Source organism: Lampetra planeri, chromosome 57 (assembly GCF_965212315.1).
Source record: "Lampetra planeri chromosome 57, kcLamPlan1.2.h2, whole genome shotgun sequence".
Taxonomy (NCBI): Eukaryota; Metazoa; Chordata; class Hyperoartia; order Petromyzontiformes; family Petromyzontidae; genus Lampetra; species Lampetra planeri.
In genome coordinates, this window is record NC_136163.1 from 637647 (window position 1) to 653796 (window position 16150).

General features: G+C 59.6%; 3 protein-coding genes across 8 annotated transcripts in view; 1 reads left to right on the forward strand and 2 right to left on the reverse strand.

Annotated features, from left to right (window-relative positions):
• Positions 1 to 5760, reverse strand: part of AFG1L (AFG1 like ATPase) — a 37095-nt gene extending 31335 nt beyond the window's left edge. The window contains exons 1-7 of one of the 2 annotated variants that reach the window (XM_078618365.1): positions 5338 to 5760; positions 4017 to 4183; positions 3724 to 3778; positions 3446 to 3547; positions 2948 to 3078; positions 2544 to 2643; positions 229 to 287 (exon numbers count right to left, since the gene is read on the reverse strand). In XM_078618365.1, the coding sequence (XP_078474491.1) occupies positions 229 to 287; positions 2544 to 2643; positions 2948 to 3078; positions 3446 to 3547; positions 3724 to 3778; positions 4017 to 4183; positions 5338 to 5401 (678 nt within the window). In that variant the 5' untranslated portion in view covers positions 5402 to 5760. Of the gene's footprint in view, positions 1 to 228; positions 288 to 2543; positions 2644 to 2947; positions 3079 to 3445; positions 3548 to 3723; positions 3779 to 4016; positions 5309 to 5337 lie in introns of those variants that run through there. The other variant, XM_078618364.1, reaches the window with a different exon arrangement.
• OSTM1 (osteoclastogenesis associated transmembrane protein 1) lies at positions 5528 to 13091 on the forward strand. The gene is given in 10 exon segments (XM_078618367.1): positions 5528 to 5914; positions 5916 to 6203; positions 7526 to 7640; positions 9139 to 9170; positions 9172 to 9246; positions 9675 to 9716; positions 9718 to 9813; positions 10369 to 10383; positions 10385 to 10535; positions 11211 to 13091. Coding segments are annotated over 10 exon segments (915 nt in total). The 5' UTR covers positions 5528 to 5866; the 3' UTR covers positions 11264 to 13091.
• The window catches only part of LOC144735828 (adhesion G-protein coupled receptor G2-like), a 55888-nt gene continuing 51624 nt past the window's right edge, over positions 11887 to 16150 (reverse strand). For all 5 annotated transcript variants that reach the window (XM_078618360.1, XM_078618362.1, XM_078618359.1 and 2 more), the window contains one exon: positions 11887 to 16141. In XM_078618360.1, coding sequence (XP_078474486.1) covers positions 15999 to 16141 — 143 coding nt within the window. In that variant the 3' untranslated portion in view covers positions 11887 to 15998. The remainder of the gene's footprint in view (positions 16142 to 16150) is intronic.

Genomic DNA, 16150 nt, shown 5'->3' on the forward strand with positions numbered 1-16150 from the left:
AGGCCCAGGACAGGTTAATTTACTCATTACCGACGTTAACCGGAGAGCAGTGCGCTAACCACTGTGCCACTGCTCCCCACCACAAACACTGAGCCTGCACACACACAACCCACATACAGCCCATGTCAGAGAGTTCACCGAGTCACCCTGTGGAGTTGACCGAGTCACCCTCTGGAGTTGACCGCATCAGAGTCTCTCGGCACGCAGGAGGCCGGCGCTGCCCCTCACCTTGAGAACGCCGATGAAGGGGAGGAAGTTGACCCTCTGCAGGCCGTGCTTGTACAGGTCTGGGACAAACACACGGCGCCAACTCCAGCAACCACTCCGGGCCGGTAGGACCCCAACCACCACCACCGCTCTCCCCACCACCACCACCACCACTACCACTCTTCCCACCACCACCACCACCGCTCTCCCCACCACCACCATCGCTCTCCACCACCACCACCGCTCTCCCCACCACCATCACCACCACCACCACCACCACCACTCTCCCCACCACCACCACTACCACTCTCCCCACCACCACCACCACCGCTCTCCCCACCACCACCACCACCACTCTCCCCACCACCACCACTACCACTCTCCCCACCACCACCACCACCGCTCTCCCCACCACCACCACCACCACTCTCCCCACCACCACCACCACTACCACTCTCCCCACAACCACCACCACCGCTCTCCCCACCACCACCACCACCACTCTCCCCACCACCACCACTACCACTCTCCCCACCACCACCACCAGCGCACTCCCCACCACCACCACCACCGCTCTCCCCACCACCACCGCCACCGCTCTCCCCACCACCACCGCCACCGCTCTCCCCACCACCACCGCTCTCCCCACCACCACCACCACCACTCTCCCCACCACCACCGCCACCGCTCTCCCCACCACCACCACTACCACTCTCCCCACCACCACCACCACCGCTCTCCCCACCACCACCGCCACCGCTCTCCCCACCACCACCGCCACCGCTCTCCCCACCACCACCACCACCGCTCTCCCCACCACCACCACCACCGCTCTCCCCACCACCACCGCCACCGCTCTCCCCACCACCACTACCACCGCTCTCCCCACCACCAACCACCAGCACCACCACTGCTCTCCCCACCACCACCTCCACCACCGCCGCTCTCCCCACCACCATCACCGCTCTCCCCACCACCACTGCTATCCCCACTACCGAGTAAATCAGCGAGTGCTGGATCATCCGTCGACCTGACCGTCGATTTACCCCGACCTCTATCCGGTGGTTGAGTGAGGTGGGAGCCGGGTGCTCCACCCCAGTTCTGAGAGCACCAGCAGCAGGAGGATTCCAGCTGTTGCCGAATCTGTACTGCGCGTAGCAGCAGTGATAAGTTATAAGGCCTTGGTACGGAGAATAAAAGCAGACTTCTCCATAGCCAGATGAGTGACACCGCCGCTCCACGGCAAGCTCAAAAGAGATTACTGTGCCAAGCCGAGTCGTGGTTTATCTGTTGATAAGACTATCAAAGCATCAGACGATTCAGGAGGAGCTGTGGATTGGCCAGCCCTACGTGGTTATGGTCATCGCTGAATGCGCGCAGAGGTTGTTATGGAGTACGATGCCACGAAGGGCGCCGTCATCTGCCAAGGAAGTGGCTCCCATTGTGAGTGGGAGACGAGTTGGTAATGTATGTATAATTTATTTCGCATCGTACGTAGCCAACTGTGCTAATCGGAGGTGTGGGGGAAGGACAACAACCTAAACACATAAAGCAGTTCTAAAGAAATTAGTTTTCAATATAGATAATTTAAAGTGCATAGCTCCAGTGGCTTCATAATATCTGCAGGGAAGAGAGTTACAGACGGCTGTTGAAGCTCATCTGAAAGCACACGATGCAGTGACCGTCTTTGTTCGATGGTAACAAGGCGGAGGAGTAACGTTGGGAGACGACGCAGAGATCTTGCGGAAGGCCAGAGCAAACGGTGAAGGTACCAGCCTGGCCACTGTCTAATACCACGTCTATAGACCTATCAGTTGTTAGGAAGCTGAAATTTAGGCTTGCAGATTAGAGTTGAGAGTGTTGTGCCAAGCAGATTAATGCTTTCATCACAGTAATTACCAACATGTATAAAAGCACACGATGTTTCACGGGCACAAGCGACTGTAACCCTGTGGCGCGGAGCCGAGCTCGGTGTCGCTCAAAAACCGGGCGAGAGAGGTGCGGCTTTCAGGAGAGAGGTGGGGCCTTCAAGACAGAGGTGGGGCCTTCAGGAGAGGGGTGGGGCCTTCAAGAGAGGGGTGGGGCCTTCAGGAGAGGGTGGGGCTGTTAACAGAAGGGTGGGAGACTTTAAATGTCAGCGTAGATTGAACGCTGCTGCGAATGTGCAGCATGATGGCTGCGTTCCAAACACATTGGTGGTGGGGATGATAGTGGTGGGGATGATAGTGGTGGGGATGATAGTGGTGGGGATGATAGTGGTGGTGGTAGTGGTGCCGGTGGTAGTTGTAGCAGAGTGCTCGTGCGCTCGCGGCCGGTGCCGGTGGGGTGTGCGCTACCGTCGGGCGGGCGGTTGGAGGTGGCCACCATCACCACGCCGAGGCGGAACAGGTTCTCAAACAGCTGCTTCAGGATCATGGCATCCGCAATGTCGGTCACCTGCAGCATAGTGGCATCCACGTAAGTCTGTGGGTCTCTGTGTGAGACTACGGGTCTCTGTGCAAGTCCGTGGGTCTCTGTGAGTCCATTGGCCTCTGTGCGAGTCCGTGGGTCTCGGGTGAGACTGCATATTTCTGTGTGAGTCGTGGGTCTCTGTGAGCTTGCGGGTGGTCTGTGCGAGTCTGGAAAAGTTTGAAAAAGCAAGGAGTAGCTTGCAGGAGTATGGAGGAGTCAGGAGAAGTGAGGAGGAGGGTGGAGACGCTGCAAGGAGGAGCAATGAAGGGGCGAGGAGAAGGAGGGGCACCTGAAACTCGTCGAAGCACAGCAGGTGCGTGTCTTGGCTGATGAGCGCCGCCACGGGCGCAATGGGGTCGTACGCAGTCGCCATGCGGCCCACGCGCCGCACTGGCAGAGTGCGCTTCAGCCGGTGTATCCCTGCAATGGGGGTATGGGAGTGGGGGGGGTGGGGGGGTGGTAGGTGGCACGGGGGAACCCGGGGGGAGGCACAGGGACGCGGGGGGAGACACGGGTAAAGTACACAACAGAAATAGCGTTTGCTGCCCTGCCCTCGACTGCGCACAACTCCGACAGGGCCTGCATCACTGTACGTAGCGATTGCCCTTCCATATACTTACTCTGTACCTACACACATGCGGGCAAGTGGAGGGGGGAGCCCGGGGAGCGTGCGGGCGAGCGGGGAGAATTCAGGGAGCGTGGGGGTGAGTGGGGGAAAGTGCAGGGAGCGTGCGGGCGAGCGGGGGCGGAGGTGCATGGGGAGCGCGTGGGCGAGCGGGGAGCTCACGGCTGTGGATGTCGAGCATGAACGAGTGGAAGTGGACGCGGCACTTCCTCTCCACCTCCACGTGCGAGAAGAAGAGGTCCATGAGCATCGTCTTGCCTGTGCCTGCCACCACGCAGCACACGCATCGCAAGCTCGGCACGGCCCAAGCATGGCTCAATTGTGCAGTGGAAAAAGGGAATTATTTTGCCTTCACACAATCGGGAACCCAGCTAACGGTGTGGTGCTGTGCGGTGGGGTGCAGTATGGAACAGCCTGGTGTGGTGCGAGGGGGAACCCACCGACGTCACCGTGAATGTAAATCCCTTTCACGGGCGGAGTTGGAGCCGACATCAGCTGAGACAAACCCCCAAAGACAAACACAATCACACCCACAACTTGTTAGGGATAGTGAGCAAGTGCGCAGTGAGAGTGTGTGCACACCTATGTGATGCTGTGTGACACCTGTGTGACGTCGTCACAGGTGTGACACAGGTGTGACACCTGTGTGATGCTGGGTCACACCGACACCTGTGTGACACCTGCGCCGACGCTACGCGGCCCTGAGGACCGCCCCCCACCCCACCCCCACTACCTGTGCCCACATCCCCGGCTGTGGGGGACTGTACCCCCTCAGTGCGTCGTGCAGCCCCTGCAGCCGGCCCACCACCGCCCGCTGCTGCTCGTCGGCCCTCAGCTCCCCGCGCTCCACCAGCTCGGCGTAGGCGGCCACGGGCCCCCCCCGCGTGTGCACGCATGAGGCTGCAGCCCACGGCACGCACCACCCGGACACAACGCCATGAGTCCGCCACTCGGAAAGGAACATCAGCGTCATCGTCATAATAACAATACGTTACTATTTGTAAAGTGGCGCATTTCATCCGTAGATCCCACCAATGGAAAGCCAGGAAATAAAATAGAACCTGCACAGGGTAAACGGCCAGAACTACGCAGGGGGTAAAAGACACGATTAAATAAATATATAACGACTCCGATTGTCTTATTAGCAGAAGAAAATAGTTCCAAAGCTTGGGGGCTGCATTGGCAAAAGCCGATCACCCCAGAAAATGAGCCTTGACCTCGGAGTCCTTAGAAGGCGGTGATCCGATAGCCCTCAGGGAGCTCGTTGGAGAGTAAACACGGATCGGTTCCTGTAAATATTGCAGGGCGAACCCAGAGTTCCTTGTAGGTCAGCAGCAGCGTCTCACAGTCCACTCGGGACTTGACTGGTAGCCAGCTATAAGGACAAACGAGCAGGTGCGTGATGAGCTCCTGAAACGTGCTCGCTTCAAGGCTCTAGCAGCTGCATTCTCAACGAGCTGGAGTCTACCCAGCACCTTACTCGGAATTCCGAACATCATTGGCCGTGGTCAATCCACTGCTGGATGAACGTCTCCTGCCCAAGCCGCTGCCTCTCACGATCCCTGCCCTGGAACGATCCACACACATCAGTGGCCGCCTGCTCCACCGCCGTCTCCTCCACGGCGGTGGTAACTCCTCTTGGACGCGTTCCCCGTCCCTGTGGCTGCTGCCATTCCGTTCTTAAGCCTCGACCATCGTCGTCCGCCACGCTCCCTTCGCGCCATGACGCGTCCTGCCCAAGCCCCGCTCACCAAAATCCAGGGTTAAGGATGGGTTCGGAGTTCGGGGGTTCGTGTTAGGTTTGAGGAAAGGGGTTAAGGTTAGGCCAGGATGTTAAGGTGTAGTATGAGTGAGGGTTCGAGGGATAATGTGCGGGTTTTAGGGGCCATGGTTCGGCATTGGGACCAGAAACAATATCTCCACAAGGGCCCCAGTGAGGGATAAGGGTGAATGTGAGGGCAGTTTAGGGGCTCGTAGTTAGTGTTCGGCACTTAAAGGGACACCCCCCCGCCCCCCAAGGGCATGAGCGAGGGCGTCTGGGGCCCCGTCCCCACCTGGTACACGGCAGGAGAGGAGTCGCAGGGCCCGCAGCCGCGTCCAGGGGGCCCCGGGGGCCATGGCGACCCAAGGGGTCCCGGGGGGTCCCCGGGGGGAGCCGAGGGGGGTCAGGGGTGGAACGCACAGGGGCCCGGTGCCGGCAAGGGCACGGGCGCCGCCATTACCGGAAGTGACGCGATCGCAGTGGGCGGAGTCGCGCGCGTCGTGCCGGGGAGGAGTTTAGGGAGAGATTAGAGAGAGTTTAGAGAGAGGGAGGGGAGAGATTATGGAGAGTGTTTAGAGAGAAAGTTTAGAGAGAGATTAGAGAGAGTTTAGAGAGAGGGAGGGGAGAGATTAGAGAGTGTTGGGAGATGGAGCGGGGAGGTTAAGAGAGGGAAGAGTTAAGAAAGAGAGGGGAGCGCGGAGAGAGAGAGAGAGAGGGGGGAGAGGGCGCCACCTGGCGGCGTCTTCCTCGTCACTTCCTCCCCCCACCCAGAACCCCCCGCTCCGTCAACATCCTCCTCGCCAGCAGGGCCCAGCACCACCATGGCCACCAAGCGCCGCCTCGCTCCCTTCCTCCTCCTCCCCTTCCTCGTCCTTCCCCGCGGGGGCCTGGGGTCCCGGCGGGACGCCGCCGCACGCCTGGCTAGAGCCCGCGATGCGGGGGGGAGGGGAGGTCCCCCTGTACCCCGTGTACCCCGTGGAGCCCCTGGGGCCCACCCCGGGCGAGTCTCCGTGCGCGCCGCTGCTCGTGGAGTTCGCGAGGAGGAGCGCCGAGTTGGCGCTCTGCTCCCTGCGCAACGCGCGGCCCCTGCGCCTCTGCGGCAGCTGCGTCATCCAGCAGTGGAGCGCCAACCGGACCTACGGGCAGATCCTCACCACGGTGCGGGGGGGGGGGGGGGGGCACGGGGGTCTAAAGGGGTTCAGGGGAGACTGGAGGGGGACCCGGAAGGACGCGGGGACTAAAGGGGCTCGCGGGGACACGGGACCTAATGGGGGGGGGGGGGGGTTAGAAGGGACCGCGAGGGAGACCGGCGACTCAAGGGGATCGGGCGGGAAACAGGGGGCCACGGGAGGCGTGGGGGGGGCCACGGGGGAGGCGTGGGGGGGGGGGCACGGGGGAGGCGTGGGGGGGGGCCAAGGGGGGAGGCGTGGGGGGGGGCCACGGGAGGCGTGGGGGGGGGGCCACGGGGGAGGCGTGGGGGGGGCCACGGGAGGCGTGGGGGGGGCCACGGGGGGAGGCGTGGGGGGGGGCCACGGGGGAGGCGTGGGGGGGGCCACGGAGGCGTGGGGGGGGCCCACGGGGGAGGCGTGGGGGGGGCCACGGGGGAGGCGTGGTGGGGTCACGGGGGAGGCGTGGGGGGGGGGGGCACGGGGGAGGGGCGTGGGGGGGGCCACGGGGGAGGCGTGGGGGGGGGGGGGCCACGGGGGAGGCGTGGGGGGGGGCCACGGGGGAGGCGTGGGGGGGGGCCACGGGGGAGGCGTGGGGGGGTGCACGTGGGAGGCGTGGGGGGGGCGGTGGAGGGGGGGCACGGGGGGAGGCGTGGGGGGGGGGGGGGAGCACGGGGGGAGGCGTGGGGGGGGGGCCGTGGGGGCGGGGGGCCACGGGGGGAGGCGTGGGGGGGGGGGGCACGGGGGGAGGCGTGGGGGGGGGGGCACGGGGGAGGCGGTGGGGGGGGGGGGCACGGGGGAGGCGTGTGGGGGGGGGGGGGCACGGGGGAGGCGTGGGGGGGGGGGGCACGGGGGGAGGCGTGGGGGGGGGGGGGCACGGGGGTGGAGGCGTGGGGGGGGTGGCACGGGGGAGGCGTGGGGGGGTGGCACGGGGGGAGGCGTGGGGGGGGGGGGGCACGGGGGGAGGCGTGGGGGGGGGGGGCTAACGGGGGAGGCGTGGGGGGTGGCACGGGGGGAGGCGTGGGGGGGGGGGGCACGGGGGGAGGCGTGGGGGGGGGGGGGCAGCGGGGGGGGAGGGCGTGGGGGGGGGCCACGGACGGACCGCGTTGGTTTCGTGTGGCCAGGCCGCCAGGGCGAGAACTCGAGAGGAGGCTGTGCGCCTTCGGGGCTGCGCTCGGCAGCGCGACGGTGTCAAATCGCACAACATGTGTGAGAATTCCTCCAGTGGAATAATACAGATCGGGTTCCTCGCCCGCCCGCCCTGCTGCTCACCGCCCCGCCACCTCGCTCGGCCTCTCTCCCCGTCCCCTCCAGGTGCAGGGTGACAACGAGACGTGCGAGAGGAGCCTGCTGCGCTCGGACCGCCTGCAGCTCGTCTACCAGCAGCACTCCTTCTCGCAGGGCCTCTGGGACGCCGCCGCCTGCGAAGGTCGGGCCCCGCCCAGAGAGCCCTCCCAGTGGGCCCCCCCAGAGGGCCCGCCCAGAGGGCCTTCCCAGTGGGCCCTCCCAGTGGGCCCCCCCAGAGGGCCCGCCCCGTGGGCCCGCCCAGAGAGCCCTCCCAGTGGGCCCCCCAGAGGGCCCGCCCAGAGGGCCTTCCCAGTGGGGCCCTCCTAGTGGGCCCCCCAGAGGGCCCGCCCCGTGGGCCCGCCCAGAGGGGCCTTTCCAGTGGGCCCTCCCAGTGGGCCCGCCCCGTGGGGCCGCTCAAGAGGGGTCGCCCCTGGTTCGGCTTCTTGCGAGCGCCGTCCCGGGTTTGACGCTGAATAAGAATTAATAGTAATTACATTTATAGAGCGCTTTTCGTCAAGGGGTCATAGAGTGCTGTACAGGACAGCAGCAGACAATCGGCATAAAACATAATAAATATACATTTTATAAATCATTTACTAAAATAACTAAACACTAATAAGCGGGCGGTCCGGGTATCAGCGTCGTCTGTGTTTGGGTGGCGGCAGGGATCGGTTTCTTACCGAGATCAGGTGACTGGTTGGAACTTACGGGAGACTGCACAGGTTCGATAGTCGAGATGTGTTAGGGGGCTTGGCCTCTACAGTGAAAAAAGTGGCAGCCCTGCCACTCAGTCAACCCTGCCACTCAGTAAACCCATCTACTCATTAATTTTCCAAGTCACTCATCAACTCACCTGCTCACTTAACCACCCACGCACTTGCTCACTCATCCACTCGCTCATTCACTCACCTGACTCAGTCGCTCATCAGCCGACTTGGGTCACCACCACCTTCTCCGGGTTTGACGATGGGGACGGTTTCACTCACCCCACTCGCTCGCTCATTCACTCACCCACTCACTCACCCACTCACTCACCCACTCACTCGCTTATCCACCGACGAGGATCAACCACCACCACCCTCCGGGTTTGATGCTGGGACGGTCGAGAATTGGCCTCGTCTGTGTTCGGGTGACGTCGCCAGGAGGCGATTTGTACCGACATTTGCCACCGGTGAACTTTAAGACCGTTACTTTCACAGTGACAGTGTTGACGGACTGAGGCAGGGTTTGCTCTGTGGAAAAGGTGGCAAACCTCAGTCATCGGTTGTAGCCAATAGAGGCCCTTGTGTTATAATTTATCGTCGATAAGACGACTCTTCCGAAAAATCATCCCCAGCTGCAGTCCCCATCTCCTAAGCAGTCCTGGCTATCCCTAAGTCAACTCGGCCATAAAAAAGAGTACCTGGTGCATTGTAATCATAAGTGGCAAGACAAAGTCGGGCAGGCATGGCTCTGGCCACACACCACCACCCCCTTGTGTGCCGTTGCCGGCCTTCAAAGGTGCTTGCTAACAGCCTGTGTAGACTACACGTGGGATGTGTGCGTGGGATGTGTGTGCGTGGGATGTGTGTGCGTGGGATGTGTGTGCGTGGGATGTGTGTGTGTGTGTGGGATGTGTGTGGGATGTGTGTGGGCCACAGCCTGCCTGGTGAACGGAACGAACGGCACGCGGGGAGGTGGCTTCGTGGATGATCAGCTTCATGCACCAGCTCAACGAGACGCGCACCTGCTTTCACGAGAACTCGCTGGTGAGGGGCCACTCACCCCTCTCCACCACTCGCTCACCCCCTCTCCACCACACCTACCATGGGAGTTCAGTTTTACCATGGAGGCCCAATTTTACCATGGGAGTCCAGTTTTACTATTAGGGGTTACATTTTACCACAGGGGTCCAGTTTTACTACGGGAGGTGCAGTTTTACCCTGGGAGTCCAATTTACCCACCACTCCACACAACACATGCAACCCCTCACTACTTATGAGGTTGTGTTAGTGCTGACTTCATGTTTCTACTTTGTTTCCTCATACTGGTGACACAGGTCAGTCACTGTGGGCAAGTGAGGCTGTATCCTAGCCCTCTTTAGTTCTCACCTGGCTAGACAAACCCAAGACTTTAACCTCTTTGTGTGTGTCTCTGTCTGCCGCTCACCACCACCGTTTCCGTGACCCTCGTGCAGGTGCCGCGGTACGACCTGGGAGGCAACGTGAATTACTCGGCCCGTGTGCAACAATTGCAGGACCGCGTACAACACCCTGGGGAGCATGTATGCCAAGCTGCAGAAGAACGGCAGCTTGTGTATCGACCTGGAGGACGCGGTACTGTGTGTGCACGTGTGTGCACGTGTGTGCACGTGTGTGCACGTGTGTGCACGTGTGTGCACGTGTGTGCACGTGTGTGCACGTGTGTGCACGTGTGTGCACGTGTGTGCACGTGTGTGCACGTGTGTGCACGTGTGTGCACGTGTGTGTGTGTCGGGTTTGTTTGGGGAACGGTGGCGTAGCGGTCAGCGCGTTGCTTTACGAACCCCGGCGACTCGAGTTTGATTCCCGCTCGCAGCCAACACCAGTGACAATGATCTGAACTGGTCCTGGGCCTCAAATGATTACCTGGTGCGGTGTGTGAACATCGCCCACTTGGCGAGACAAAGGTGGCAGGGTTGTGGAATAAACCACCCCGCCCCCTCGTGCCGTTCTCCAGCCTTCATAGGTGCTCACGAACAGCACTTGCCCCAACAGCAGTCTGCCGTTTTATACGGCACGGTGTGTGCAACGTGCGCGTTAGTGGTGTCTGTGTGCCCGTCACATCGCCGCACCGTGCGCATGATGCGCCATCGCACGCGCGTGATGCAGCGCCGTGCGCATCCCGCACAGATGAACACTACGCGGGCAGCTCTGGAGCACGCGGTTCAAATGCGTGGAGTACTGCAGGGACAACGCCTCCGTGCTGGCCGTCTCCATCTTCATGTGCATGCTGCCCATCTTCTTCTACATGAGCAGCGTGATACACTCACGGCAGCGCAAGCGGCGTCTCGTCACGTGTGAGTATGATGCACGGCCAAGATTTTTGCAGGGGGGGGGTAGGTGGTTTGCAGGCCGTTGTGGCCATGTTGCGAAGGGCACGTCACGCCGGCAATGTTGCAAGGGGAAATGTTGTCTTTCTGTCAGCTGATTGGCAACGATGTTACCACCAGCGCTAACCACTCTTAGAAGAGCGAGAGTTATGATCTCGCTACGTCGGCCAAAAATGTACGTTGACTTATAACCGGGCTTTTAAAAGATTCGCGGTCGTGCGAACCATCACGTAGCCTGCGGGACTTGACGACAGATCGTAATGGAGGGCACGTAATGCAATAAAATCGGACACCAGATGAAATCACCGACCTGCAATCTGCCTATATATGGAAAAAAGGTGTGACGTTGCCCGTAGGGGCATGTCTCTGCCCATATATGGTCTTGTGGAACCCACAGCACGGTATCGTGTATCGATTCTGCTCGTAGTCTATCCGACAGCCATGTTAGAGTATCGAATCGAGCGTTAATCACTGCGTTGATTAATTGGCAAGCGATGCACAGATCGAGTAATCCCATTGGTGAGTATGGCGTCACGTGACATGCCCCCTTTCGATTGGCCAACATCCGTACGATCGGTGATTTGCTCGCAGTCAGTCTCTGTCGCGCGTCGTCACAGCGTCTGGCCGGCCGCTGTTTTGCAGCCAAGCGCATGAAGTCGACAAACAGCTCGGCAAGCCTGCACCGAGCGCAGTGACACGTGCGCCGGTGGGACGGGGACCGGGAGCTTCTCCGCCACGATCCCCTCCCCGCCAAACCTCCCGCCCCCCACCCCCTGCGCTCACCCACACGGAGACGCACATGGCGTTGGCGCTGGACTCTCCACCTCGGGTATTAGACAAGTGACAAAACCTCAACACATATGTCGGTAACACTGGGGCCCCGAAAGCAATGCAATGATTTGTATTTACTTCGGCGGCGTTTTGGGCATTGGTCCCTTGTTCTTCAAAGAACACGTCTCGATTACTTCAGCAATGGAACACTTTGTCGATTGTCGGCTCTTTACCTGAAGTGCCGGGCAGATGTATAAATAAAATGTCACGTGTGCCGCTGGACGGGAGCTGGTGTTGGGCATTGGCCATGTCGCGCTGGGCGTTGGCCATGTCGCGCTGGGCGTGGCTTGCAGTGAGTTTCCCACCTTCAGGAGGCAGGATGTGGGGGAGGCCGCCATTTTTATAAAGAGCTCCAAATAATGGGGCATGAATACACCACCACCACTACTTCCACCAACATCCCTTCCATCACATCTACACCAGCGTGACACCCCCCCCCGAGAGGAAGCGGGTCATGTCTTCACAGAGCAGCGAAGTGAGTCAAGCATGGCTGTAAATGCCCTGGTTTATTGACATCACAACAATAACAGCGCTCACAGATTCCAACCTGGCACCACAGCCCCCCTTTTCCCTCAATGGAGAGGGGGGGGGGGTGGCACCTATGTAGATTCTGCAGACAAACCAAGCAACGCAGCTTTCAGAAAATAAAATATCTCTAGCTTAGCTCTCTTCATATTTCATAGGAATTGCACTCATATTAACCTACAGTACGATAATCGATTAAATAAGGATTAGTTTGACAGGTAGATTACCTTCCCCCCCCCCCCTTTTCACTCCGCACCCAAACTGCTCAGTCCATGGGCCCCAGCAACCTCGAGTTCAGCCCCACCGAGGGTGGCAAACCTCCAGCTGCGACTTTCCTATTCGTTTACATGGCAAATTGGAGGTGGGTATTTAACCACCAGCTCTGGTCAGATGGTCACTGCTTGATGAGGGCGGCAATGCCATCTGTTGCAGAGGATTCGTGGTTCAAATTCCTTGGGCCACCTTGGTTATTGCTATGGTGTGCGTTAACCGTAAAAATGCAACGAGGCACCCTCAGCCACGGAGTGGACTTCAACGATCCCGTGCCATTGTTCTCAATGAGTAGCAGGCTGTTCCGCCCTGGCGGTCCAAATTGGAACTTTTACCTGCAAGTTACTGGATTGGGATTGCTCAGCAGCAGTAATCATTGCCCCCCCCCTCCCCAACGTACTGCAATAGGACTGCCGGCTGTCTGTGGACAGCATCAACAGCGCCTGAATGGCAATTGCCGTGCGGCGCCATGAGAAATACAGCGCCCGTAGCACATGCACTCAAGTCGCTGCTGTTGGCCGCATACAGAAGCTGGAACCCACTGAAGTGATGCCCCCCATGGTGGTACAGACCAAATTAAACTTCTTGTCTGGACTTGCGGATCAAGTGGAGGTTTTGGGGCTTTGCAACTTTTCCCACATTGACCAACGGCGGCCCTTGAACCTCCACTCTTTTCACGACACGCCAGCTACTCTGGGTGCAGCTGGCGACCCCGAAGCCCGCGGCGGTACACATCACGTCGGTTCGCGAGCGTGCTTGATTAAGGACTTTTCACAATGCGGGCGCGTTTCTGTGAGTTATCTCAACCCCTGCCAAGCATTGGGGTGCAAGAGTTATTCTGTTGGTACGACTCTTTAAGCTGATGGCACGATGATTAAAAGTATTTTTTACCATTTGTGTAATGGTTCATGTTTCGTGGGTTCCTTAAAGACGCCTAGCGCGGTTTAAAGCGAAAGGTGGCATCTCTCATCGCCACCGAATCTGGCCTGTGAGAAGTTCTCCTTTACTTGCCGCTGGGTGAGAGTGGACATGAGTGAGCAGGTGGGCGAGGAGGTGATTGTGTGGGTGGGTGAAAGCGTTTGACTGCATTGGTGAGCTCGCCAAAACAAAGACCTCCCCGTGTAGCCTTAACAGACTGTTGGGGCAAGTGCTGTTAGCGAGCACCTATGAAGGCTGGCATGGTACACGAGGGGGTGGGTGGCCAGCACCACGCCCGACCGCCTTTGTCTCCCTAGTGTCGATGTTTACACACCGCACTCGGTACTCATTTGAGGCCGAGTCGACCTAGGGGAGGCCCAGGACCGGTTCAGATAATCGTCACCGGTGTTGGCCGTAAGCGGGAATCGAATTTGGGTCACCGGGTTCGTAGCGCAGCGTGCTAACCACTGCACCACCGCTCATGCACCCTGTGGACAATTGAATTTATCTGCGTCGGGTGATGGGTTTCGCGACACGAAATTTGACCGAATCATGACTACGTGGTGGCCTAACGCAGTCAACTACGAATCGTTCAGCGACAATCTCGTACAACGAAAGGGTTCAATTGGAACAATTCGCTGGTGGAGGGAGGGGCATTGGGGTCCCCGCAGAGGCCTCTGGAAAGTCTGGGGGTGGTAGGAGTCCCGCAATCAACTCGCACATTGCACGTCGACGATGTAAAGCACGAGAATGTGGTGTGGGCGAGATGCGACGACGCTGCAGCCGGGAGGGTGGGTGGGGGACGCTATAAGCGCAATGCACTTACTGGTAATAATTTAGGTAATTTTACAATCTAGTAAATATGAGTAATTTGCGGGCATTACGCTGGGGGGGTTGAACGCGTGGCCTTCACACGTTACGCAACGGCACAAGCTCGACCCCACGGCCACAGCGCCCGACAGGTTTTCAGCCTTGGCTGGGAACCGTGACGTCACATTTCACCCCTCGGGGCCCCCCCCTACTCGCCCCTTCATACCCCCCCCCTCCCCCGACAACATTTAGAAAGCCACCTAATAATGAATAATCATGGGAGGCTCGTTATGACAGTAATGATCGAGGGCTTTGGGGAACGTGACCCTGAATGGTGGCAAGATTGGCTGGGTCCACTCCATACCGGGATTTGAACTTGCAATGTTCCAACTGCGAGCCGCCTTACAGAGCACAATTGCACGTCTGGCACGAGCCGATCTTCGTTCTACCGCCTTGCATGCCGCACGCTCTTGCCGATTGCTCAGCACGATCCTCGTGACCCGAAGTGCGGTGATTAATTTGAATCGGCGCCCCACATCCCGCTGTATGCAAGCACGTGCTCTCTCACCCGAGGGCCGCACACCTTCCTCTGAATTGGCACGGAGCTTTCAGTGCCCCTGCAGGGTCCCAGAGCTCTTCGCCGTGCAGAACCTGGGAACGGAGTTGCCCGCGGGAAACTAAAGTTGCCCACGAAACGATCTGGCCAAATCTGTGATGTTCCAACAACTCTTTAACACCCTTCCCCTATCTATTGGCCTAAATACATCGTGAGCCTAAATGCATCATTAGCGTGTCGTCTGCGTGAACTGTGAATAACCGATGGTCACACATGCTATTAGATGGGTACATCCCGCTTCCCAGTCCAGCTGATACACGTACTCGTCACTACCCGACCTGGGTGAACAATTGTGGACACTGAAGAATGATCATGGACACGGAAGAGTGATCATAAACACTAAAGCGTAATCATGGACATTGAAGAATGATCATGGACATTGAAGTCTGATCATAGCCACTGAAGAGTTATCACAGACACTAAAAAGAGTTATCGTGGACACTGAAGAGTGATTATAGACACTAAAGCGTAATCATGGACACTCAAGAGTGATCGTGGACATTGAAGAGTGATCATGGACACGGACGAGTGATTGTGGAAGTTGCAGACACCCCCGGAGAGGAATCCCGCTCGGTGTGAGAGAAGCTCTGGCCCGGAAACCGTGGCCATTTTTCACAAATAAATAGACGGACGATATGTACAGAGACATGGCACACGCTCGCACACGTGTACACAGACACACACGCACAAAGCACACTTGACACCGACACCACGGCTCAACTCAAACCCAGTTCACGAGTCCGGTGTGACCCTGCTCCCTCCCTCGGCTGTGCCGCAGGGGTGTGGGTTGCCCGGCACCGTCCCCGTGGCTCCCAGCACCGTCTCTCCGTGCGGCACCGTCCCACACGAGCCCTGGGCCGTGGGCCATGACCTCTGTGGGGCACCGGGGAGTCTGCTGGCCAGACCCCCCCAGACAGCCAGACCCCCTAGCTAGTCCTAACAAGTCCTCCATCCGCTTCCCTCAGCCGTATCCCCCCTAGAGCCACGCAGATTTCCCGGTCGGCGGTGGAGTTTGAGCCGCCAGTGCCCCGACACGCGGTCCCCCCTAGGGCCTCTATCAACCGGTGGGGCCGCAAACGGCTCACCAGGGGGTAGATGGCCAGCACCACGCTCGGTCGCCTTTGTCTCCACATTACTGATATTTGCACACTGCGCCAGGTATTCAATAGAGTCAACCTAGGCGAGGCCTTGGACCGGTTAAAATATTCGCCACCGGCGTTGGTGGCCATTAGCAGAAATCGGAACTTGGGCCGCTGGGTTCGTAGCGCAGCGCGCCAACCGCCTCTCCACCCGACACGCGCACGCACGACAGGAGGCGTGACGACGGAAGTGACTACAACGATCGTGATGATGACGATGATATTTACAAGATCCTAGGAGGGCGGGAGGACGAGTGGCTGGGAGTTTGATGTGGAGGAGGTGCGATGGGGAGGGGAGTGGCGGTTGTGTGGCGTGGTCGGCTAGCTCGCGCCGCCCCCCCTGGGCAGGTGTGCCAGGGGCTGGCCGTGCTGGCCGGCACCGCTGCTGGTGCTCTCCTCGATGCTGCTGTACACGGGCTCCCCGTTGTCATACATGGTGGACGAGGGCTCCGAGCGCACGGCATCTGCGATGC